Raw genomic sequence first — 25,918 nt, 5'->3', positions numbered from 1 at the left:
GAGTCTCCTCTTCTTCCACGACCCCCTGCTCCTCCCCACGCAGGGCGGGGATAGTTGCACGGCCCCGCCCCCTGCTATGAGGACATTTGCAAGGCCGAGGGCTCCTGTTCTAGGACCTCTGTGCTGGGCAAACCCAGCCCCTCACACCTCCCTTTCCTCTTAGTACCCCTGGCCTCAGATGTAGGAAGAATTAAAAAACACTTCCCGAGAACCTTTTGTCTAATATTGCATGAAATGGGTGTGAATATCAAGGTAAGACCTCTAATTTTTTTTTGCTTATCCATTGCTTGTTTGCCAAATAACAGAGCCACATGGTTTATTAAGAATATTGTTATGTTTCCTATTTGGGCTTGGATCAGTTTGTAACAACAATAACAATAAACGATAATGACAACATAGAAATTTTGGTTTAAATCTAGTGCAGGAACACTCCCATGATGGGAAGTTAAATTTCAGCCACTGATGATTCCCAAGGGAAGACTATGGTATCGTTTATTGTGTGGCTACAATGAAGCATTTCACGTATGAAATGCTTCGTTATCATGGATTTTAAGTGCTTTAGTAAGTTTTCATTTCTTTGCTATCTCCCCTCCACCCACAGAGAACCTGAAATAACATAATAATGATTCTATAGCACCGCAGTCCCATTACGATAATGTTAAAAACGACTCATGTGACTTGCAGAGCTCCCCACGTGATGTGCCAAGCAACAGGGTACGGGGTGAAACCCAGACTTCCCAGACCATGGTGGGAGCTGGGCTGGTCCGTCCGGCAGGAGCAGTCGCCTCCACGTATCCTGTGCTTCAGTGAAATCTTACCATTTTTGGTGTCACGATGTGAAGAAGACCAGGAAGCGCTACACTAAGCCATCCTACCACTTAAACAGCAGACTGAATTCTCCCACGTCACCCTCTGCTGTGTATTATAGGCAGAATCAGTTTTATGACTCAAGGGACCCGGAACACACGATCCAAACCAAAAGGAAAATCCAAACCACAATGGCAGATGTGTTTTTATGGGGGACGGAAATGTTTAGAAAAGTAGCAAATGCCATTAAGTACTTCCTAATACCCGATTCGCAGAGCACTGGCCGAACAAAGGGTTTCACGCATCATGACAGTAGAGATGGAGGAGGTTTTGGAGGATACTACTCACCGTTCCAACCAAAGGGTAAATGAACCCAGCGCCGATGCTGGCTCGGACATCGCTAATGGGTAGAATGAAATCCCGGGGTACACCTTTCATGTCGGGTTGGTGGGAAAGCGAAAGGTGGGTCTTTGCCATGCAGATGGGCAAATTTCCAAAACCCTGTAAGGAACGAAAAGAAATGTGCTCACTGAACATAGAAGCTAGTCCCCTGCACTTGACTCCACAAAACCCCTGCGGCTCAGATCCAGGCACAGAGTGGGGTCTGTTAGTGCCTGTTCACTGAGCAAGGCGAAGGGACAGAAACCCCTTTCCCAGCAGCGGGCTGGGGATGTCTGCTATTTGTTTCGGAGGATTCTCTTTACAGGAGGGCAGTGCTGTGTGCATGTCTGGGGGAAAGTGTGGCTATTTCCCGGCGAAGCAGCAGTAGCAGCAGCTGTAGAAATCACTTTCCAAGGATATTAATATCCGGGACTCAGAAAGGTAATCTGGAGAAAGGCTTCGTAATGAGGCTTTCAGGCACGTTGCGCTCTCATTCTTGGAGGCTGTCAGGAAGCAAAGGGCCCCTTTGTGTTGGTTTATGAATCATGGCTATTTGATCTGAGATTACATTATAGGAACTCAGATGAGGTCACTACTTAAGCTTCTTATTTTTAAGGACCAAAGGCTTCGCCTGACCCAGCGTTCCAAAGGTGAAAGAGCAGGAAGTCACGTGTGGTGTCTCACAAAAAGGACAGTGTCCTCCTAGCCTGGTTCCGATTAAAGGGTACATAGTGGCCCTTTAGAGACTTTGCTAATTAAGGGCAGCCACATACTTGACACATAACTTTTAAGGAATATTCTCTGGTAGACAGAGATAAAAGGAATGCAATCTTCAGAGGTGACCCACATGGAATTTCTTGTGATTCAACTTAAAACTATTTGAACAATTTTTGAGTACAATGGATGGGGGTGGAGCGCTTTCCTTTTGAAATGCTGACATACTCTTACGTCTGGATCAGGATCCTGCCAGGGACAGGCACGTCTGCCCTGCAGAAATAAATGGTGCTCGGGGTTCTGGGTTTCAGGGGCCACTCAAATACTGAAATAATGTTTTAATTTTAATTTTAATTTTCCATTACAGTTTGCATTCAGCACCATTTTGCATTAGTTTCAGGTGTACAGCACAGCAGATAGACATCGGACATAATTTTGATAAACTGATGTAGGTTTGCCAATTTAAAATTTGGCCCCTAACAGGCATTAAAAACAAACAACTCAATATGACATGTTCCATCACCTTCTTACTTTATAAAAGAAAGTGCTTTTTAGGACTGAAAAAAGGGGGAGGGGTCTAACATTAGAATAAATGACAGTCCTTAAAAATTTTTAAAAATTCAAATAAGGAAACCCTCATGACAATGACTTAATTTTAAATGTTTCACTGCATGTGAGTGGAAATTTCACCACAGAACAGTGCCCGAATGTACAATAATATTTGGGAATTTTTTCCCCCCCCCTAAACTACAAGTCAAGTGCATGCATGAAAAATTCTAAGAGTGAGTAGGTTGTTTGTTGACTTACCAAACCTGGCAACAAAGTGGTTGGCATCGGTAGTATTTAACAAAATGTTGACATGATTTACAAAGAGGGTTTAGGAGTCAGGGAATTGAAAAAAAAAACCACCAGCCCAGATGACACTCATGATAAAGCTCTTCGTCATCAAGCTTTTGAAGTGCTTTGATTTCTATCGAGCAAACTGGATGGGCATTCGGGGCATGTGGCCCTTCTGCTTAGGGCGGCTAAATGTGCTGCAGTGAAGTCCACTACCCACGGCTGTTCTGGGACCAGATAATGCTGCTGAATTACAGCCACCTTCACAGCTGCTTGGAGAAGAGAATGGAAGCTTCAACCTTGGTGAACCACCTCAGCACCAAGCCAACAAACCACTCGTATGAAAAAGAACCCCCCGATCCCCGTCTTTATATGCTGCACTCGTTAGTTGCCTAACCTGGTGCTGTGATACCCTTTTTTAAGGTGGTTAGAAGCCTGAAATGAAGATGGGGTACTACAGACCACCTAAGTCTGACCACAGCCCACATCTAAGGACAACTGCAATGTTTCTGGCTGAGTGGGAGGGACTAAAGGTCACACACCACGTAGAAACACAGACACCACCCACAGCAGACACATTTACAACCACAAAAGCCAAAGATGTGTATGTCAGAGGGTATATACCCTCATCGTAATGTTCCAGTTACAGTCAGTACCCTATATCCAAGGACAGTGTTGCAATCTTTGTAGACCACAAAGTAGAATACGACAAGTTCGGCTGGTGGGACACATAGGAGTGTCTCATTAAAGTGAATCTTTCAAGAGCCTAAGGTGGATTTTTCCCCCCTTAAAAGTGTAGCTTTTACCTGTTGTGTGTAACGATCAATTTTGGATTGCGCCCCAGGAGAGAGTTCGATGTCTCTGGCTCCATAAACAGCCTGGGCAATGGTTCGTATCTTTTCCACAATTGGAAGCTGGAGAAACACAAATGACAGCAAAATCGTTATCTGGTCAAAGAACTAAGGGAAAACTCAGTGAGATTTTATGCAGTTGTTTGTAATTCGCTACCAGTTTCTCTCTTCAGCAATGGTGGCTTTTGAAGCAAACACTTTTTTGTCATCGGTCATTGTTATAATCTGAACATGTTTGGATTAGAGGTCAACCAGCAAATAAGAAGCTTTAGATGCTCAGCCAATTGAGAGGCTGCTTATCTAGTTAATCACTTTTATCCATTGCAGCATTTTTAAAAATGTAATTTCTCCTATGCTTCTTAGTGGTCTTGTAAGTCAGAACAAGAGTATCTCAAGGAAATTCTGAGTGCTGACTTCTAAGTGGGTCTCAACTCCAGTTACCTGACAGAGAATGTAGTAATACTAAAAAATAGGGTTTTTTTTTGTTTTATTTTTTGTGAGCAGGAATGGGCTGAGATTTTAATATAAATGCTGATGTGATCAAACACTATTGGGAAATCAAAGGTTGAAGCTAGAGCCACGTTAGCATATTATGAGGAATCTCGGAGAATAGGAAGAATCCAAGAAGATTAGATACAGACAAGTAAGTGTGTGAGGAGAAGATGGAAAATCTTTCATAATGCTAAATGGAAAATATGAATTCAGATTACTGGCAAAAATACTAAAAGCCATCTTAAGAAACAAGAATTGTTCATTAGGAAAGGAATATACCACGGATAAAGCGATTCTTGGGGTAAGCAAAGCATCTGATAAAATCGTTCAGCATTTTGCTGTGGTTAGAAAATACAGGCATAATGGAGTTAGTGGGTTTACTCCTGGGTGACCCACTGCTGGTCCAAGTATGGGCGAGGGGACATCACTGAGGAGCACAGGTCTCCTGTGGTCCTAAAGGACTTCGCCTGGCAATGGCAGGCGGTACAATTGAGGATGTTACTGCTGATATACATAGGAAAGAGAAGTATCCAATGGGGGAAAGTAAAAGATAACTCCACCCTCCCAATCTGATAGAACCCAAAATGGCTTTACAATGTGTTTTTCATTACTATAGTTTTTATTACTGTAAAGTTGTTCTGTGGTCTGGAACTTAAATATTGGACTTTTCAACAAATAAAAAAATGAAGATGCAAGTCATTATAGCCTTTCATTGAGGGACATAAAAGAGGATCTGACTCATTGGAGAGAAATACTTTGTTCCGGATGAGGGAACTCAATACTGTACAGATGTCAGTTCTCACAAACAATCTATTAGTTCAATGTAATTCCAATGAAAGCCCCAAGAGCACTCTTGGTTCCTTGGCCAATCAATTCTAAAATTCATCATAAAGAGTGATGGCATGAATAGGTAAGATAACTTCAAAAATAAATAAAACCAAAAGAACAAAGATAACAGGACTTGCCTACCATCTTACCAGGTATGAATCATACTACAACACTATGCTAAGTAATTCCATGTGCTACCAGCACAGGACTAGACAAATTAATCAATGGAGGATAAGAAGGAGCCCAGAAAGACCCCTCAGCAGGAGTGGGGTAGTACAGAGTAGAAATGGCACCAAATAGGGAAAGGACTGTGTGTCCAACTGACTTGGCTGGAAAGAAATCAAATTGTATTCCTACCGCACACCAGGCTCCCAAATAAATCTAATATGCAACAAAGGCATAAACTTCAAAATTAAAACTCTAAATATTGGAAGGAAACATTGGGAACTCTATGGTCTTAACTTAGGGATAATTTCTTAAACAGGGTAATAATAGAATACACTCTAAAGTTGACTACATTAAAATTTAAAACTTTTGCATAACAAGAGACACTATAAATAAGGTTAAAGGACTGGGAACAATCTGGGAAAAGATATATGCAAATATTTAAAAGTTAAAAGAGTAGTTATTAGAATGGATAAAAAATAACCTACAAATCAAGAGAAAGGCAAACAAATATTTAATACTGGGCAAATGGAGTACTACTGATAATCATACAAAAAAATGCTCAATAGCATCAGTAATCAAGGAATGCAAATTAAAATAATGCAAAACCAATTCACACCCATTAGATTAGTAACACTGAAAAGTATGAGAAAGTCAAGTATAGGTGAGGATGTGGGGAAAACGACCCTTCTAAGTGGTCCGGTTGAGATGCGAATGGTCTAACTGACCATGAAAGCTTCCTAACTGGTCTCTTCACTTCTAACACACCCTCTTCTGTACTGCAAGTCTAACCTTCCTGAAATGTATCCAAGTAAGAAAATTCAAAAATCCTCAGCTTCCTATGGCCTACCAAAGAACAAAATTTGGTTCTGGCATTTAAGCATCTGTCTGAGATGTGCTCAGAAGCATCGCTAGATAAGTCCCCCTGTCTTTAAATGTCCCCCATTTTCTTGCATCTGGGTCCTACATGTGAAGCTCTGTCCCTGTAATTTTCAAAGATCAACTGCTGTTACAACTCCCTGAGCCCGCAAAGGTCTCTCCCTAAGGCCAGCCTCTCCAGGAAGCCTTGACTGATGTCCCTCATGCACAGGTAGGCACTCTCTTCTTTGATGTCCAGATGCCTTTGTAATGCTTGGGTGTTCCCCTAGACCAGAGGTTCGACAGGGCCTGGCAGTGAGTGGTCGCTGGCAAACCTCATGTTATCTCAGGGGGCACTGATGGGCCTCAGACGGGAACAGTCCCAGGACCAAAGTCTGACATTGAAAACTACTGGATGACTAAAGGTCTTTTGTGAAAAGTGTCACCGGAGAAATCAGAGAAGAATCTCCATCTCTAGAAGGGACAACTAGGGAAAGAAATGATTGTCATCTTCCAGGAAGGCAGAATATGAAAAAAGGACAGAAACTGGAAGTCATTTTCAGCCCAGTGTTTAAGGACAAGCTGTACAACCAGCGCTGCCTCACTAAGAGGTGGCTGTCGATTCGGGGAGAATTCAGGATCAGCCAGGTCGGGTGCCAGGAACCTCGTAGCCAGAGCTACTGTGTGAGTGTCAAGTTGAGGCTGGACTAGAGACATAACCGCAGGGTAACTTCGAATGCAAAAGATTCCATGTTCATATTAGCTGAAGAATAAAGAATGGTTGTACACTCCCTGAGGCCAAGGACAACCTCTTGTTCACGCAGAGGTGGGATATAAGACAGCCCCTAGAGTACACGGTACTCCTCAAGATACAGTTGAACAAATGAGCGAATGTTTCTAAATTTCCTATTGACTAAACATGGATCCCATGTGGTTCAATAGTTACAGGAGACGATAAGCAAGTCCAGGCAATGATATACTCCAGACAACACCAAGGAGGCTTTTTCCAAGAATCTACGATCTCACATCAGCGTAATGAGTTGATGGGCTCTGAAACTCCTGCTGCTGATGCTGCACTTAAGCTAATACGATCTCCTCTCAGGTCAATAAATGTCTTGCAAGGGGCAGCCCTTTTGAAGAAATACAAGTTAATAGGAAGCTGAAAGATACTCCTAGCGCCCACAGAGCAAGCACAATGACCACGCTTAGTCAGAGGGGTCCGTTCTCAGGACGGTGGGCTCCCCCGGCAGCGTCCGCCCAATGGCACCCAGTCTCCGCCTGCGCCCCGCCCCTTCCTGTGTCTTTCCCGGCCCCTGGGGGATGCAGGGCTGCCGGGGGTGGGGGTGGGGGGGTGCTGTTATGGGGCAGGAGAGCTAACGTGGCCCCTTCTCAATCTGGTTAGATCACGTCACCTCTTTAAATTTGTTCCCTCATCCCTGAGATGGGGAAGTGAATATCCTTACGGTAGGTCGTTTTACTGCGGCGCGGAAGCGGAGTAAAGTGTTGCAAGTGCCACACTCTACAAGCCGTAAGTAGTGTTATTATGGAGTGAGGGCAAGAGGGGCTAACAAAGTTATGTTTTCTCTGGACGTAAAACAAAGTTACAACAAAACAGGTATTACTACTCACAACATATTTAATGAGTGGAATGCACTATCTAATGCACTCTATGATTTGAAAATAAGGTTGATAAGTGTGACTTTTCCATGAAGGTAATCATTAAAGAACTCACATGGGAACAAATGGGTGACTAGTGAAGGCATTAGTGTAGGTGGACATTGAATTGGTTTATTATTAGGTTTTAAACATGAAAATACTTCACTTCAAGCAATATATATATTTAATTTTTAATTGATAAAACAGACATAATACAGAATTTACCATCTTGACCATTTTTAGGTGTACAGTTCTGTATTCTTAAGTATATTCAAATGTTGTAAAACCAATCTCCAGCGCTCTTTTCATCTTTGAAAACTGAAACTCTGTACCCGTTACACACCAACTCTCCATTCCCTGGCAACCATCACTCTACTTTCCATCCCTAGGAATCTGACCACCCCAGGGGTTGCATATGAGTGCAATGGTACATGGACAATGGATGTTCTCTGCACCTGGCTTTTCATTTAGCATAGTGTCCTCAAAGTTCATCCATGCTGTGGCATGTGTCCAAATTTTCTTCCCTTTTAAGGCTGAATAATTTTTCATTGTATGTATTTCCCACATTTTAAAAATCTATCCGTCAATGGACACTTGGGTTGTTTCCACCTCTTGGCTAATGTGAATAATGCTGCCGTGAACATGGCTGGACAAGTATTATTTCTTGGAGACCCAGCTTTCAGTTCCTTTGGGCATAAGGAAATACAGATTTCTTTTTCAACAACTAAACTGTCTTCCTTTCTAATGTTTATTGGAAAGTGTTTTGGGAATTTCAAGCAGGTGCCAGGCTGATTTTGTGAACTGTGTAGTTGTGGTTTCATTTCCTGTAGGAAAATTGCAACCTCCCACACACGACAGATGACCCGAACAGAAGGCAGAGCAGAGAGTGGGCGGCTGGGGGGTGGGGGGGGACCACCTCTTCATCCTCAGTTTCTGACCCTGCCTGAATATACGTTCATTCGTTTGGCACTTCTGATGCCCCAACCCCAGCCCCGCCAACCCTGGCAAGGCGAGGACGCCCCCTGATTGGCTTCCACGGAAAGGACGCGGGGAGAAGGCACCACTGCCGCCCTGGGCACGTGTCACCCAGCCGACCTGCTGGGCACGCCAAGTGCTTCAGCTCAGCAGGGCTGGAAACTCCAAGACCGAAGTTCTCCTGGGCTTCCTACTACAATTTTTCTTTTTCACTTACATGGGCAAGGAAATAAATAAAAAGACCATCTCAGTTAACAGGTCTTTTGGGTTTAATATAAAAACAAAAAACTGTCCTGATAAGGTAGTTCCCATTGCACACGATCTATTCATAGTGTGTCAGCAAGTGAGGAACTTCCTGCTGTCTCCGTGCTTGATTTTGGGGGAAAAAGGAATTACTAAAGGAAAAAAAAAGCCAAGCCCGGTCCAATGATCTTGATCTGAACTTGATATTCTCTGTGGTAAATAATAGTTTTTATCAAACAAAATGGTACAATGAATTATGGGTGTTTATGCATTAACCATCCCTACCTCTGTAAATATTTACTGTTTATTTATTCGTACCTTTCATCCTCACCTCCCTGATGTCGAGGATAGTGGCCTGCATGCAGTAGGCATTTCATAAACGTCCGAAGAGCAAATGAATAACCATGTCCGACAAGCACTTGTAAGCGTCATGGCGTGCAAAGAACTTCTGGGACTTTGTGTAGAAAAAGCCAGCCATGGTGTGGGAGCAATGGTGCAGCAAGAAGTTGGACAGGACAGTGTGTGGCAAGGGCTCTGTGTAAACATTCTGTTATGGGAGGGAGACCCCAGACTGCGGGGACAGACTGGAAAGCAAAAGCAGGCAAGATGGAAACAAGGGCCTTGAAGCAAAGGACCTTGAATCATGCTCGAAGGATGTGAAAGATTTGAATAAGCATTGAAAGGAAAGATTATTCCACACAAAGAGAAAGGCACAAGTCAAGGTGTGAATGGCAGTATACAGAAGGCTTATTCTGGAAATAGCGGCTATTCTATTTGTGCTGTCCTTGACATTTAATGAGCTACTTCACAAAGCCTGATGTCTAGACTAGCATCTTTGATCATTTTTGAACTAACATATATTAAATCTTCATCTTCAGCAAGAATATAGCTCTGAACGTGTTCTACTTTAATTACCTTCCAAACCTCTTCAATGTGTATTTAGGGAACTGAGATATCGTAGAACACAGCTGCCCAATGGGAACTTCCTGTGCTGAAGGATATGTTCTGTCTCTGTGTTTCCAATCCAGGAGCCACGGGTCTCACGTGGCTGTTAAGCAGATGCAATGTGACTAGTGCAACTGAGAAAATGAAATATTAATTTTAGTTAATATAAACTTAAACAGTCACCTGTGAGCAGAGGCACAGCACAGAAAATAACTACGGGCATCACAGCTCTGGAAAACAACTGTGACCAGCTGTGACACTGTCGTACCATCTCTTGCATTGAGCACGCTCACCATAACGGCTGAGTGACATCATGAAAGTAAGGGGGGATGTGGTGGCCTTCACGCATCATAACGTTCATTTTGTGGGCATGGTGATCCAGGCTCAGAGAGGGTGAGTTACTACAAGTTAGAGAGCAAATCCTTCTTGGGAAGCTCTGGGAGAGCCTGCTGGCATTATTAAATTATTTCAAACCTGCTTCTTGGTGGAATAAAACTGATCTACAAATTCCAGAGGCACAGTCACTGAAACTGTGAACAGTAAAATGACACAAACTCACAACTATTAACAACGGAACCTAAAAAAACAAAGACAAACTATGCAAGCAACTAGAACAGGAACAGAATCACAGAAATGGAGATCACATGGAGGGTTATTGTCAGAGAAGGGGAGGGGAAAGACTGGGGGAAGAGGTACAGGGAATAAGCAGCATAAATGGTAGGTACGAAAGAGACAGGGGGAGGTTAAGAATAGGAAACGGAGAAGCCAAAGAACGTACATGTACGACCCACAGGATGTGAACTAAGGCGGGGCGGGGGGACCTGCTGGTGGGAGGTGGGGTGCAGGGCAGAGGGGAATAAAGAGGAGGGAAAAAATGGGACAACTGTAATAGCATAATCAATAAAATATACTTAAAAAATAAAAAAAAAATTTTGGTGAGAAGAAAATGAACAAAAATAAAGTGAAACAGAACACGAAGTGAAATAGAAGAAAGTTAAAAATGAAGCTGCTAGAATTGAAGAAAATGAGAAAGTAGGAAGGTTTTATACGACAGTGGCTTCTCATCTTACTTGGAGGGCAGGTTCCACAGCCAGCAGCCCTGACAGGCTCCAGAAGGCCCCTGCAAACACCACACAATACTCAACCACCAACACTCCGCTCTCCATACGCCGACCACTGCTGAGGCGCCGGAACACGCTGCTGTTTCTCCAGCAGCCGCGCGAACGAAAACCACACTGTTCTGTTTCGCCAAGGCCACAGAGTAGATTCACGTGAATTAAACATTCCTATGCTGTGATATTGGCAAAATGTATCCCAGTGCCCGTGAAATATTTAAAGAGAAGGATCGGTGAATAAACTTAGTTGAATAAAAATCTCTGGATGCAGTAATTATTTCATTTCATATTTTAAATGAAGCATGGACTTTCAATGACCTACAAGTACAGTTTGGTAAATAGCCTTTCCTGTACGTCACATAAAAAAATAGAACGGTGGTCTGTTATATGTGGTACTTGGAATAATAACATCTGCAATATTTAAATAATGCTTCTTCGTGCTTGCTTTTTAGGCTGATAAATGGGTACCGTCCCCACACAATGGCCTGATATTACCGGAATTAAAATCAGCAGGGACCGGGGTGGATGGAGTGGAGGCAGGTGACTGGCTCACACATGGTGGGACACTGGCGGTTCGTTTACAGCCCTCAGTCTTTCGTGATTGGTCCATCATTTGAGATGAAATAATGCGTTTTCAGACACTTCTGTCATAGTGACATTCCATTTCTCACGTTAGAAGAAAGCACTTAATTATAGGGATCCTTGTGGCATGTGTGCAGGTGAAACAGATACAGGTCCCCGTTCTTCTCATCAGGTGCCCCTTCTAGCGCCAACGGAGTAAAGGGGGGGTGCGGGGGGGGAGCTTTGCTAGGATCGCGCAGGGCGGGGTGGGACGCGTGGAGAAAGTTGGGCTGGTTCTAGCAATAGGGTCAGATCTGAGGAGGCCTCCTAGACACAGGTGAGTGAGGCAGGCAGCGGCTGAGGAGGGGGTGACAGATCGTGGACCCAAGAGGACTTGACAGAGACCTCGGAAGCCAGTGCCGGATAACAATCTAGTTTTCAGAGAGGTGAAGTGAATTTGCGGAAGGGTGTGGTGTGGTCCTGGGAAGGCCATGTGGGGATGTGAATCTGGATCACAGTGGGGAGCCAGGGAAGGGGAGGCGGGTGAGGGGCTGGGGTAGTTCAGGCTGGATGAACGGACCTGGTCATCAATAAACGGGGAAAGGAGGACATGAAGGAGTATACAGGGAAGAAGAATGCGTTCCTGAGTGAGAGACCTAAAGGGCTGGAAGATGCAAGGGGCAGCTTTCTATAGAACACTCCAAATATCCCATTGCACAGGGAGGGAGCCCAGGGTGGGCACAGCCACGCAGACCCAGGACAGGCCTGGCCGCAGGAGCGAAGAGCCAGGTCAGAGGGCCTAGGGGAGACAACGGTGCAGGGACAAGGGCAACGAGAAGAAAGGACATCCCTTCTCCTTGGAGAGTTTCTTGGCAATTACTCTGAAATATAACAGACACACAGAGATGTGCAAAAATGTCATTGCCAGTTTTAAAATTCTAATTATTAAAACCATATACATAGTGTGAATGTACTTAATGGCACAGAACTGTGCATTTAAAAATGGTTAAAATGGGAAATTTCATTTATGTATGTTTTTACCACAATTTGAAAACACTATATGTATGCTGCATATATATATATATATATGTATATATATATATATATACACACACACACACAAATACTATATAAATGTATTTTTATTTATTTAAAATTTGAGGCTCTGGTTGCAAATGCCCACAATCCAATTAAAAGATCACTCTCAAAAATCCAAGCAACAACTGGCATATGTTCAAGTCTGAATCGTTAAGAAATATAAAATAATTCCTCAATAGCCAACAAACCAACCAACCAACCAACAAACAAAAAAGAAGAAAACCCTAGAAGCCCTGCTTCAAAAAGACCAGCAGGGAGAAGGGTCTGAAACATCCAGGCAGGGCACGCACAGGGTTCAGAAATGGGGACGCTGGCTCGCCCAGGACTGAGTCTGCCTGGCCTGTTTTGATCTCTCTCTGTCCAGCCCCCGCTGTGATCAAGAGAATGGCTTCACACAAAGAACAGGAAAGACCTTTTAATAAAAACAAACACTAGCCTCTCTTGCTGTCAAGCTTACACCTCAAAATGTTTGTGAGGTTAGAGGAAGGATACAGAGATGATTTTCAACCTTAACTCCTGATTTAACTACCACTAACTATTCTGACTGATTGGCAAGCTTATTTTTAGTGTCAACACATCCTTTGCAAAAGCAACTAACTTTTTATTCTATCACTAGTGGTTGTCCACTGTGACAGAGAGAACTCTAAACGTCCTGCTTTGATTTGGTGATGTCTTTCTCAGTGCACTAGAAGCCTTGATTTTAACCCACTTGGACAGGAAACCAGTCCTAGAGTCTGCCAAGGGAACCTGAGTTACAAGAGAATTCCTGTAGGTCAATTCCGGAAGTCCTCGCTCTCTCTGAAGTGACTGTCACAGGAGGAAGAGCTACACGTTGATTGCCAGCTTCCTATGTCCCAGTATTTTCCTCAGAGACATTTCATTTGGTCTCTACAGCAATGAGATGAGGTTGGTGTTACTAAGAGACACTATAGCCAAGAAAGCTGAGGCTCCAAGAGACAAGTCAACTTGCCCAGACTTTCGTCTGCAGTAGGATATCAAACCTCATCAAGATTTGAACTCAATTCTGCATGACTCCAAAGCTTTATCCTCACCTTAGGCGTCCATGAGCTATGGGGTTAACTCTCCCACCTTCTCTGAACTTCTGTCTCTGCATCTATGACGCACAACCCCTGGACTGGGTGGGATATTCTTGAAATAAGGTATGAAAGAGGAACGTTAGCTGGTAAAGTGCAAACATGGATTAGTTTTTCTGCCTGCTATCCTATTTTCCTGTGTGCTTGCTGATATGGTGATATTTTATTAGTCAACTCTACAGATGTAATTGTAAAAAATAATAATACAAAAGAAAAAAGCCATAAAGAAGATGATTTTGGGGGGAACTCTTTGCAGCTTCGTAAAGGGGGCTGTGGTTGTCTTAATATGATTGATATAATATTGTGGTAGGCAGTTAGACCGACAAGGACAATGGGCCAGACACAGAAGGTCACCAGGGCAGAAAGCCTAGCAACAGGCAAGATGTGGAAAACAAGGACCTCCCCTCCCTTAGCGTATTGCTAGTCATATCATTTAGACATTTCATATTGCTGCGGTTTGGAACCCCCGACCCCGGGCTTTCCTCCCTTGGCATATTGCTAGTCAGGTGGTTTTAGACCCCCTCTGGGAGGAACCAGGGGCTGCAGAATAGCCTCATATGACTCTCATACAGCCCTTGCAAGACCCTTAAGCACTGGGCCATCAGGACAATGAGGTTCTGACCTGCATCAAACAAACAAATTTGTTAGGAACAAAGCCTGAGTCTGTTGACTGCAGTGACAAAGTTTTGGTCAGACTAGAGATCACAGCTAAACCAGAAGAAGCTGACATTAGGACCAGATGTAATGACTAATGACCCCCCTACCCTGGTGCTGACCAATCAGTGGCAACCAAGACACTGAAAGGACATCCCTGGAAAGCTGATAAATATTTTATTAAGATCCTCCCCTGAGACTTCCCCTAAAATTCCCTCCTTAGAAAACAGAAAATGTCTCAAGATAAAGCCAGCATCGTCTCCTTGGAGCATACCTGTGCCCCTCCTTTCCTTGGGTGTGTACTTCTGCTCTTTCTCCTAAACTCTAAGGGTCCTCATGAGACTTGCAATCAGGGGAGCAGTGGGCAGAGGCAGCTTGTGCCAGGCTAAACCCCCTGAACCTGTGCCCAAAGCCCTCTTTCCTCTGACTTTTCAGTGAGCTAACAGCAGCCCTACCTTGGTTCACTTCTGTCACTGCGACTTTTACTTCTGAGTGAGTCCACACAGCCCAATGTGGCTCACTTCTTTGTTATATCGTTTCTATGGAGCCAAAGCAGAGCATGGCTCAGGCTCTCTCCTGTTGCTTCTTGTATCCTAAACCCTTCCTTTATTTCACCATCCCCAGCTTTAGTAAACGTTCTCTCAAAATCACCTGGTCTTGTGAAATCTTCCCTGCACAAAGTCAAGAACCCACATACTACAGGCTGTCCCGAGGCAGACCTGCTCTGGGCCCCGTCCCTTTCTGGTCACAATATGGTTGAGAGAATATGATGCACTGTATTTCAAATTTAAATATATTAATTCCCACATGATAAGTTTCCCATGAGCAATTGGGTCATTGCATCTTATTCCATATTTTCTGAATTATTCTGAAGCTGAATAATCGACAGCTGTCTTTAGTACCCTAACCAAAAGTTGCCTACCCTTGAATTAAGAGGTACTCTGGTAAAAAAAAATGTACAGAATTGTTTTTTAGAGGACAGTGGCTGCTTAACTCGATTTTCTGTAAAGTCTGGCATAACCCCCCTGCCCGCCCCCACATCAACCGTGTAGCTAGCTCCTTGCTTTAACTAGGGGATCCCTGCTATTGTCTGCCCCACAGGGTCTCTGAGGTCATGTGTATCTACTCCTCTCGAACTGTTCCTCTTTCTGACGGGGTTTTAAGCTGATTTCTACTCCCCACGCAAACGCAATCACGCCCTATGCCCCTACACTATTTCAACTTCCTCCCAGTGCTCTCAGGTGTCTTTCTCCTGTAACACAAGCCTGGAGCGGGGGTGGAGCAGGAAACTAGACGCCCTGGATCCTGCATTGGATAGAGTCAGGGGAGGGCACAAAAGACACACAAGCCCAGTCTGCACTGAGAAGCAGAGGCAGCAGGATGATTCACTCAAAAGCACTTTATCACCTCTTTATTCCTACAGAGCAATCCCACACCTATTAAGCTGCCAAGCACCAAAGGGTTAGTTGCAGGGAGGAAGGGAACCGAAAAGGTTTCAGGAAAACCTTTACGTAGTCTATAAAGGTTCACCAGCACTGAATATGCAAGATTCCGGGGGTGGGGGGTGGGAGGGGAGGAATATGAGCTCTGTTATTGACTGCACCAACAAATTCAGGTTTCTGTATGGTTACAAGACCAGAGTGTAAATGGCTCATGTTGTCTAAAATCGTCTTGCCAGCGTGAGGAACATGGCTATGAGGGAGGCTGTACACAGTGACCCAGAGCAGTGGTAACTCTTCCCACAAGCTGTCACGTAGCCAGAGGCTGGGAGGCTGATTATCTAAGACACAAGTATGCAGCTCAAATCTAATTTCTGTTAGAAGAAAAGGGAGCAGAATCTGTTGGCAAAGGAGGTAAGAATCCTGGCCTTGAGGCCTCCTATCAAATATAGGACTTTAGACCACACTATTATACATTTTCTCTTCCTCACAGGAGAGCAGACATTTGAACAACATTATCTCCATAAAGAATGGGAATTCAGGACAAAAAAAAAAAAAAAATCAGTGGAAAGGGAAAGGGTTCATCTTAGGGTTAGTGCGCATGTCTGAGACAGCACAGCTCAGAAACATTTCTTCTGTTCCCTGACCTTTTCACCTGGGATGGTTTCTTTGAAAAAAGACACACTATGAAATCATTCATTTAAAAAAGTGCCTTTGCCGTTTACAGAGGGATGCCTCTGAGAGTGACTTCCTGACGTGGTTTGTGTGAACGGGCTGTGGGCCGCGCCAGGCACTGAGACAGCTGGGCAAGGCTCACCTGGGCAGCAACGTGCAGGTGATCTCACAGGAGGTGGCGGGGTGGGGGGCTGGGGGGGACGCAGCCACCCTCTGACTGGCCACGACGTGCCTGCCGCGCCCACCGCAGGGCTGTCTCTAGCTTTGCTTAATGTCTCCTGGGTCAGAGACTGGGCCCACAGCTTACAATGAGAATACTTTTCTCATACTGAACCCAGCTCTCCTCCCCCATTTGCTCTCTACCACCTCTGTGACCCAGAACATCCTAGTCTCTCACTCATAAAATGGCTTTACAACATGACAAACCTGCTCCGGGCCAGCCGCCCCAATGCATTCCCGAAGCCCGTCCTTCCACAGACATTTACGGAGAGCATACCATCTCTCCCGTGCGGCATGGCTCCGGGCCCGTCGCTGTCAGGCTTGCTCTTCAGGGCGGTCACGCAGTTACTGGCCCTGTAAGCAGCATCTCCCCCACCCCGCCCCACCCCCACCTCCCTTCTGAATACAGTGCTGAATTCTGAAGAATGGAACAGGACGATGGCCTCCGCCATTCTAAATACTCTCCCAGCCCCGCCTCTTTCTAGCGATGGGACACTGGGCAGGCTACTTCATCTGTTTGTGCTTTAGTTTCCTTATCTGTAAAATGGGGGCTGAGGGATATCAACAGTTCCTATTCAACAGGAACGTTAGGACCAACGATGTCAGTGTACAAAGTGCCCACTGTGCCTGGCACTCAAAAAGCCTTCGTTGGCGGGAGCCTTCACACTAAGGTCAACATCACGCTTCATGCTGATGCAACGCTGGACTTGCAGACAATGCTGCTACGCCCTCTCTTCACTCGTGATTTTGGTCTCTGCCACCTGAACAGGAGGGAGGAGTGAGGCTCCTGTCTGTGACACCTGAGGCAGACCGACAGAATCTGTGAGGGATGGAGGATGGGGGACTGAGGAACGGCAGGCGGCTTGAGGCTGAGCTCTCTGGCAATTGTGGGCCGCCTTCGAGGAATGAATCTGGCAGCCAGAGCTAGAGCCACAAAAGTCAGAACAGATGTTCAGGTGGGTGCTGGGATAAACCGAGGACAAAGTGAGGTCCTGGGAGGTTCGAATTTTCTTAGTGATGGCTCGTTATCCAGGTATGTTTAAAAATATACTAGATGATCCAGCAACTCCACTTCTGGGTATAGAGCCCAAAGAACTGAAAGCACAGTCTTGAAGAAGTATTTTTGCACACATGCTCACAGCAGCATAATTTATAATAGCCAAGTGGTAGAAGCAACCCAAGTGGCTGGCCACAGATGAATGGATACACAAAACGTGTATGTGACAAAGCCTGACACAGAATGGATTACTATTCAATTTTAAAAGGGAAGAAAACTCTGACACACGCAATGACATGGATGAATCTTGTCATTATGTTAAGTGACTTCTATAGACTGAATATTTATGTCCCCCCAAATTCACATGTTGAAGTTTAATCCCCATCGTGATGGTATTAGAACCTGGTGGCCTTTGGAGACCATGAATGAGGTCAGGAGGGTGGAGCCCTCATGCATGGAACTAGTGCCCCTAAAAAGAGACCTACAGAGCTCCTGTTCCGCCGTGTGAGGATGCGGTGAGAAGACCCTCACCAGACAATGAATCTGCCGGTGCCTTGATCTTGAACTTCCCAGCCTCCCAAACTGTGGGAAATCAATTTCTATTGTTTATAAGCCACTCAGTCTGTCGCATTCTTTTACGGCGGCCCAAAGGAACTGAGACACTGAATAAGCCCGTCACAAAATGGCAGATACTGCGGAGTTTCCCTTCCCTGAGGTGCTTAGAGAGGTCAGACTCAAGGAGACGGAAGGAAAAATGGTGGCTGCCAGGGCAGACCGGGGTGGGGAACGGGGAGCTACTGTTTGGTGTGAATAATTATTAACATTGACCTGTACACCCAAACATGGTAAAGAGGGGAAACTTTATGTTATGTGTACTTTACCATAGTTTAAAAAAATTAAAAAACATAGTAGACACAACTCAAAAAAACCACCATGAGGGAAAAGCACTATAGGAAACGGACAAAGGAAATACAACCTTGTGAAGTTGCTCAAAAGTCTCGTTCCCGTGCAAGCCCTGTAAGTGCCGTTGCTGAACCCTGTCCTCTGAAGCCCCTCCTCAATGCCGCTTGCTATCTGCAAGCAGAGGGCCTGCAAGAGCATAGGCTCTGGGGCAAGGAGCTGGGGTCGGCTTTTGGCCTTGTCGCACTTAACCACTTTCACCCTTACTTCCTTCTCTGCTTGTGGGCTGCTGTGAGGACCAACTGGGACAAGCCAGGCACAGCCCTCAGCCCTGGCTGGGCACCCGTTAAAGGGCAAGAAACATTAGCCACCATTACCACCGTCGTGGGATCTTACCTGAACATCATACAGGAACCGGAAACGACTTCTTTTACTTGCAGCTTCTCTCACAGCCCACGCCAGGTCCACCGACCCCTTTCCACCAATCGACCAGTGATAGCAGGGGACCGCATCAAAGGCGCCAGCCCGCTTCGCGAGCTCGCACACCAAGTCAATCTCAGCCCGGGTGTCGGTCCTAGTGATGAAAATGTCTGTGGTTTTGCATCTGTATTCGTTTAGCAATGTTTTTAAAGAGGGGCTAACCATTTCTGCAGAACTTTGTTCCCTAACACTGAATATATTTTAAACATCAAAAGTGGTTACATCGTGTTTAAATAAGTCAGACTTAAAGAAAAGCATGGGGGAAAAAAATCGCCTGCAACATGACTCAAATATTTCAAGTTGTTAAGGGTTTTATTGAGAAAATTCCATAACACATCCCTTTGATCATCCACAGTCTTTCAGACAGAAATGCTGGGTGGAATGAAAAAAAAAAAAAAAAAAAAAGAGGCCAAAGAAATGTAAGTCGTTATATAGCTCTCATTTCCCTAGGAACATCTGAGAACACTTCTGCTGAAATGAAACCAATCAAACCAAACCAAACAAACAGAAAGAGCAGAATATTTCTGTGTACTTTTAGACGAAGCAGAGAAAGACCAAACATCCTATGACAGAAATCTAGTTCACAGGGTGGCCCAGCACAACAGCCACATTTAAAGGAGGGGGCCTGACTTACTTGAAGACATTCAGAGCCACGACGACAGGAACCCCAAAGAGCTGAGCGATCTGAATTTGCTTCTGGAGGTTACAGCAGCCGTCTGCCACCAGCTGGATGTTCTGTAAGAAAACCAGACCCCTATGCGTCGCCTCCCACCACACCTGCCGGACTAAACTGGCAGGGCTGCCGTGGCAGGCTCTGCTTTGGTCTTTGCTCACCTCGTGGTCCTAGAAGCTATTCCAGAGGATCCTACATCCCCTTTTTCTTCTAAGAGAGATGGCTGAGGAAGGAGGTGGCTCATTTCAAAATAATTTAAAAAATTTTTCTGAGTCCAATGGCATATCTGGGTTTCGAGTCAGGCAGCTATTTCTGCAGCTGACCAGTGGCCAGGACATAAGCCCGTGCCCATGCCCTGCAGGCTGGTGGACAAGAAGGCACCAGGTGGGGGCGGGTGAGAACAGCTGTCCTGCTAGTCCCTGCTCGAACCCCTGGCGCCACCTGTAGGAGCTGAGAGGTACTGTTGCCAGTAAACCGAAGTCTATTTACAGCAGAGTCAAGTGACTCAAGCCAGCTATTAAAGCCAGGTCATAAAGCCAACGGTCTGTCCTCCAAGAGTCAGTTTCTTCCACACCTGAAGGATACATGGGTATAAGTTTTCTATTTCTTTCTGTGCTTGGAGACCGTGAGCTGGAGGTAGGGAGCAGTGGATAAAGACCACATCTATCATTTCTTAGGCCTGAAGAGCTCACTGGAAGGACTGTATCCCTGCCTCTGACCACTTCCTCTAGGATTATTAGGAGAGCACTTTTCTCCACGTGAGCCCTCTAAATAAGCAGTGACCCTTACCTCCTCTGTGTATTCTCTCTTAAGAGGAATCCCTGCAGTCACCTGAATGAGAGACAAAATGAAGTTTAATCTCATTAAAATGCTTACTCTTAATTGATCAAGATCTCAAAGAAAAACAAGTCACAGTCACTTTGGGGGGAAGGACCTTTAAAAGCATATTTTGTGCTTTTTAAACCACTCGCTGGCAGCCCTGGCTGAACATGAGGTCCTGTGGGAAGCTTTTTAAAAAGGCCGATGCCTGGGCTCCCCCTAGAACAATTAAAGCAGGATTTCTGGGAGTGGGACCCAGGATCAGTGACATTTAAAAACTCTGCCAGGCAATTCTAATTTGAGCCAAAATCGAGAACGTTCATACTGTGGCCCATCATCCTAGCATAAAATGGAACTGATAATATGATCAATGCCTGATTTACACAGAGGGCACCATCATTTCTAAATAAATCCTAATCATTTTAAAGCAATGGCATTACTATTTTTTGGGGGGGAGGGGCTGGGTTGGTGAAAAAAGTGAAGTTGAGAGAAGGCAACTGTCATGCCCAAGGTTATAGAGCAAATGAGAGCAGAACGAGGACTTGAATGTAACTGGGTTCTGAGACCAGTCCAGCACCTTCCCACAGCCCCGCATGGTTTTCGTCGATGGCCCGCTACTGGTTTTGGTGAAACACTGGAAAACATTTTGATTTACGGAGGATATGTTGACTTGCTCTCAGTTGAAGAGGCCTTGAGAATATTAGAAATGCTTTGGAAAGAAGTTACCTCTGTGACAGATTGTTTTTGGATTGTGTGTGAAAACAAAGTATTTTCAGATGGGTTTTCCCAGCAGCAGTGTCGACAGAAACACTGAGTGAACCTTTCAGTTGGAACAACTAAAATGCTAGATGGAAAAAAAGAATGTAAAGTAGTGCTGAGCTTGCACATGCAAAGTTCTGCAGAACCAGACATGGAGCAAAAGCAGAAAGAATAGGTTGTGTGCAAATACCAACAAAAGGATCAACTAAACCAAAAGTTGGTTCTTAAAAAGGCTAACAAAGTCAACAACACTCTGGTAAGACTTTTTTAAAAAAAGGAATGAAAAAATATTACACCTATACATACTATAGACAGAATTAATAGAACAGTATGACAAACTTTACTAAAGCTCATTTAAGAAACAGAAAATCTGTACAGTTCTATATTCATTAACAGAATTAAATTTGTAGTTAAAATCCACCCCTCACCAATACGTAATAGACACAGGGTGTTACAAGTGAATTCTTCCCACCTTTGAATAAACAGGTTATGCTAATGTTACAAAATCCATTATAGAGTATACAAAAAGAAGAAATCCTTCTCAATTTATTTCATGTGGCTAACAACTCACTCATTAATATAGATGTAAAGATCCTAAAACATTAGGATCTAATGTTAGATGTAAAACATTAGGAAACCAATTAAGTAAAATTTGGTCATTCATAAAAAAGATAATATATCTCCAAGTTAGATTTACTCAAAGGGATGTAAGGTTCCTTTAATACTTCAAAGTTAACTAATATAATCTGCAGCACTAATAGATTAAAGAGAAAAACCATATCATCTCAATAAATGAAGAAAATTCTTCAACACCCATTTAGTAATAAAAACTTGGCCAACTAGGAATAAAAGGCAATTTCTTTAACCTGATAAAGAACCTATATTAAAAACCTCTAGAAAACATCATACTTAGTGATGAACTATTAAAAGCATTTTCTTTCATATCAAGAATAAGAAAAGGATGCCCTCCTATTATCTCTCCTATTTAATACTGCATTGCATCTAAGACGACCTGGTTATTGATGAGAAAAAAAGTTTCAAGACAGGGAAGAAACAAAATTGTCATTTTCAGAAATGATTGCCATATAGAACTCTCCAAAGTATGTATAGCTCAAGTACATACTTTGTACTTTTAATTTGTATCACAATCAATAAGAGCATTTTTTAAGCCATGGGGATGTCATGCAGAACATGGTGACTATGATTAATAATACTGTGCTGCATGCTTGAAAGTTGCTGAGAGAATAAATCTTAAAAACCCTCATCATATGAAAAAAAAAGGAAAAGGTTTTTATAATTACATATGGTGACAAATGTTAACTAGACTACTATGGTGATTCCTTTGCAATGTATACAAATATCAAATAATTATGTTGTACACCTGAAAGTGATATCATGTTAGATGTCACTTATATGTCAATTAAAAAAAAAGGAATTTAGAGATACTATTGTATATTAAAAGCAATATATAAGAATCCAGAAGTTTAAAAAACAAAGAATCCAGAAGTAGCCTGTTACACTACATAAAAAATATGAAGTGCACAAGAACAAATCTGTAAAAGGATGTAAAAGCCCTTTGTGAAATAAGCTGTTAATATTTATTAAAATATATTTTAAAAGACCTAAATCAATGAAGTGATATCCCATATTCTTCGATAGAAAGCTGTTAAGTGTCCCTGAATTGATCTATTGATTTGATGCCATTTCAATAAAAATCCTAACAAATACTTCAAGGAACTTTCCGAGCTAATTCTAAAATACGTTCGGAAGGGAAAGGGCCATCGTAGGCCGGGCATGTGCGGGGACAGAGAAGGATGGGGCCGTGGCCTAGGGGCTGCCGACGCAGCCCCGACGTGGCCATGCATGACTGGACCAGAGCAAGTGAAGGGGGTCCCAGGAAAAGACCTGCACATGCATGGAGAACTGACTTGTGACAAAGGGGCCTTGACGATCAGAAAGGAGGGACTATTTCAGTAAATAGTGCCAGGCCACCTGGTTATTAACACAGAAAAAAAAAAAAATGAAATTAGATCTAATCATTGCACCATGCACCAAAAATCAGTAATACGGGGGTGATGGTTAATTTTATGTGTCTATTTGGAGCACAGGGTGCCCAGATATTTGGCCAAACATTATTGTGGCTGTTTCTGGGAGGGCATTTTTTTGAATGAGAATGACATTGAAATCGGTGGACTCTGACTGAAGCAGTTGCCCCCCACAAAGTGGTGGCCACATCCAATCAGTTGGAATGTCTGACTGGGGCACGGAGTCTCTGTGCAAGAGATGACTCCCAGCAGAAGGCCTCTGGCCTGGGCCTGGGACCGGAAGAGTGGCTCTCCTGCGTCTCCAGCCTGTTGGCCCCCTCCGCGGAGTTTGGGCTTGTCAGCCTCCTGACTGCTTGAGCCAATTCCTTATAATAAATCTTTTTATATAAATACACATCCTGTTGGTTCTGAGGAGTCCTCCTTAATACAACGGGTTTAGGGAACTAATTGTAAAATGAAACTATAACAGAATGTTAGCTTTCTTACACTGCGCCAAGAATGCTCAGCGCTTTGGAAGGCAGGATATGAATTTAAAATGACTGGGGCTAAAATGGGCAAGTTCAAGGGTCACAAGATTTTCCACTGCACAATTATGGAAAACAACCAAGCTGAATAAACATAAGAGACAGCCATGGTTATTTGTGTAATGATATCAGAAGGAAGTAGAAATTATAATGGATCAAAAGCATTACCATGGAGCTGCTTCAAGTAAGAAGAAATGACTGAGATGGATAATGTGGAATATAGGATTAAGAAGATGAAAGCTCTTTTATTATTCAATTATTGAAAACATTTCCTGGAAACAGACTAAGCCAGGCACTAGGTATAGAGAAATTAATCGGACATAGTCCTTAATCTCAACGAATTCCAAGTGGAGTAAGGAGACCTACATATAGACATTTGTAAAACAGTGACACAGAAGGTGTTACTGAGGCCCAGGGGAGCGATGCTAAAGCTTCGCCCAGCTCCCTGATCCTCCCCTCTTATTATTCTCCATCTTTATCTATGACCTGAGCCTGCTACAATCATCACTGGCATGAAACCATGACTTCAAGTGAAGTGGAAGATGAAGGCGAGAAGAAAATGCAACCACCGTGAACAAAGAGCACATACATTAAGAAGAACTGAAATAGGATTATAAATCATGTAGAGAATTTTTATAGGAGAGAGATTAGAGTGCGGAAAAGGTTTGGATTAGAAGCCAAAAGACCTTGATTTTTACATCTGATTAGTTCCCTAAATAGATGTGTGATACTAAGCAAGACACTGAATCCTTCTGCACCTCAGTAATTTTATCTTTATAAAGGCTGAGTCAGACTACACAATCTCTAAGCCCTTTCCAGTATTGAAGCCCTTTGATTTTATAATTTTCAGCATGCAAAATAGGGAGAGAGAATTTCAGATGCATCTTATTTCAGCAGAAATGGTTTTTTTGAAAATGGAAGTTGGTATATAGATTCAAAGTCTAAAGTCAAGGAGTAATTGTAGCTGCAAGTGGTGTTTTGTGCAAAATCAGAATTCTTTAGGATTCAACCGCCACCTTGTAATATATGTTATATCAATCTTCCAATTGAAATAATGATGAAGCTTTAGGCTGAAATGAAGTGGTTAAGAGTGGACACGGGATTCAGAAAATGTTTTCCCTTCGTTAACATGCAGGTCCGCATGGTGGAGAGGGTAGGAGGCTTGGGTCTAAGTCCCAGGCTCCCAATCTGGCTCTCTGCTGCCCGGTGGACAGCTGCCCACATTCCCCAAACCCACCAAACTCAACTTTCTCATCTGTAAAATGATCTAAAATAATGTCTGCTTTTCCTAGGACAAAGAATTGCTAGATGGGTAAACAATGCACAGCACTGTCTTGGTATGTAATAATCATTGATTACATGACTTTTGTGTACACAGTATACCCAAGAAATCAGATTTGGCAGTTTGTGTAACAGATCAACTGTATAAATGATAAAACCACGTTAAATTATTTCATTAAAAAAATGATTAATCATGGAAGATTTCATATTCTCCCTTTGAAAATACAGGGGTACCTAAAAATGAAAAAAGAAAAATGCTGCATTTCCATTTGTGGAAATGAAAAATAATTTCCTTTCAGATGTGTGTAAGTTTTGCATAAAATAAGATAGGTTAATATAAAAAGTCTTTTAAAATGTTAAAACAAAATTTCTGTTTTTCAAGCAAAGCTCTCTTAGAAATAATCCAGTGTTATAAGAGAATTATAAAATGAAATCATAATAAACAGAAACAGAAGGAACATAGTCCTAGGTGCAACTGGTGAACCGAAAGAACTGCCGGTATAAACACTGAACAACTTCACCCATGAGAGCGGTCAGTCCGACCCATACGTGCTCTGTTCAGGAACCAGAGCCTCTGTCCTCCTGTTACCAGGTTATGAAATGGTGACATGAGCTTCAGATACGAGTCTTAGGACTAAAAAGTGGTTACATTACCCTCCTTTCCAAAATAGCACTTAACAATGATGTTGTGGGTGTTACTATTTACTAGAACTTTCTAAACTCTAAATGCCCCTTCATGGTGATTTGTGGAAAAAAGAGACCTTTCAGAAAACTGCAGTTATTAAGCAGGTTTGAATTTTTCCAATGCTAAATTCTGCTTTGCCTTAATTTAA

The 25,918-nt window shown here is 43.4% G+C and overlaps 1 protein-coding gene across 1 annotated transcript in view; it reads right to left on the bottom strand.

Annotated features, from left to right (window-relative positions):
- The window catches only part of MTHFD1L (methylenetetrahydrofolate dehydrogenase (NADP+ dependent) 1 like), a 163,137-nt gene that overhangs the window by 42,704 nt on the left and 94,515 nt on the right, over positions 1-25,918 (bottom strand). The window contains exons 22-26 of the mRNA XM_054570112.1: positions 20,447-20,488; positions 19,619-19,719; positions 18,901-19,078; positions 3,546-3,653; positions 1,156-1,308 (exon numbers count right to left, since the gene is read on the bottom strand). Coding sequence (XP_054426087.1) covers positions 1,156-1,308; positions 3,546-3,653; positions 18,901-19,078; positions 19,619-19,719; positions 20,447-20,488 — 582 coding nt within the window. The remainder of the gene's footprint in view (positions 1-1,155; positions 1,309-3,545; positions 3,654-18,900; positions 19,079-19,618; positions 19,720-20,446; positions 20,489-25,918) is intronic.

Source organism: Pteronotus mesoamericanus, unplaced genomic scaffold (genome assembly GCF_021234165.1).
Source record: "Pteronotus mesoamericanus isolate MK-2021 breed Mesoamerican mustached bat unplaced genomic scaffold, CSHL_Meso_final contig_20, whole genome shotgun sequence".
Taxonomy (NCBI): domain Eukaryota; kingdom Metazoa; phylum Chordata; class Mammalia; order Chiroptera; family Mormoopidae; genus Pteronotus; species Pteronotus mesoamericanus.
The sequence above is the reverse complement of the archived record's forward strand: the minus strand, read 5'-3'. Positions and strand labels throughout refer to the sequence as shown.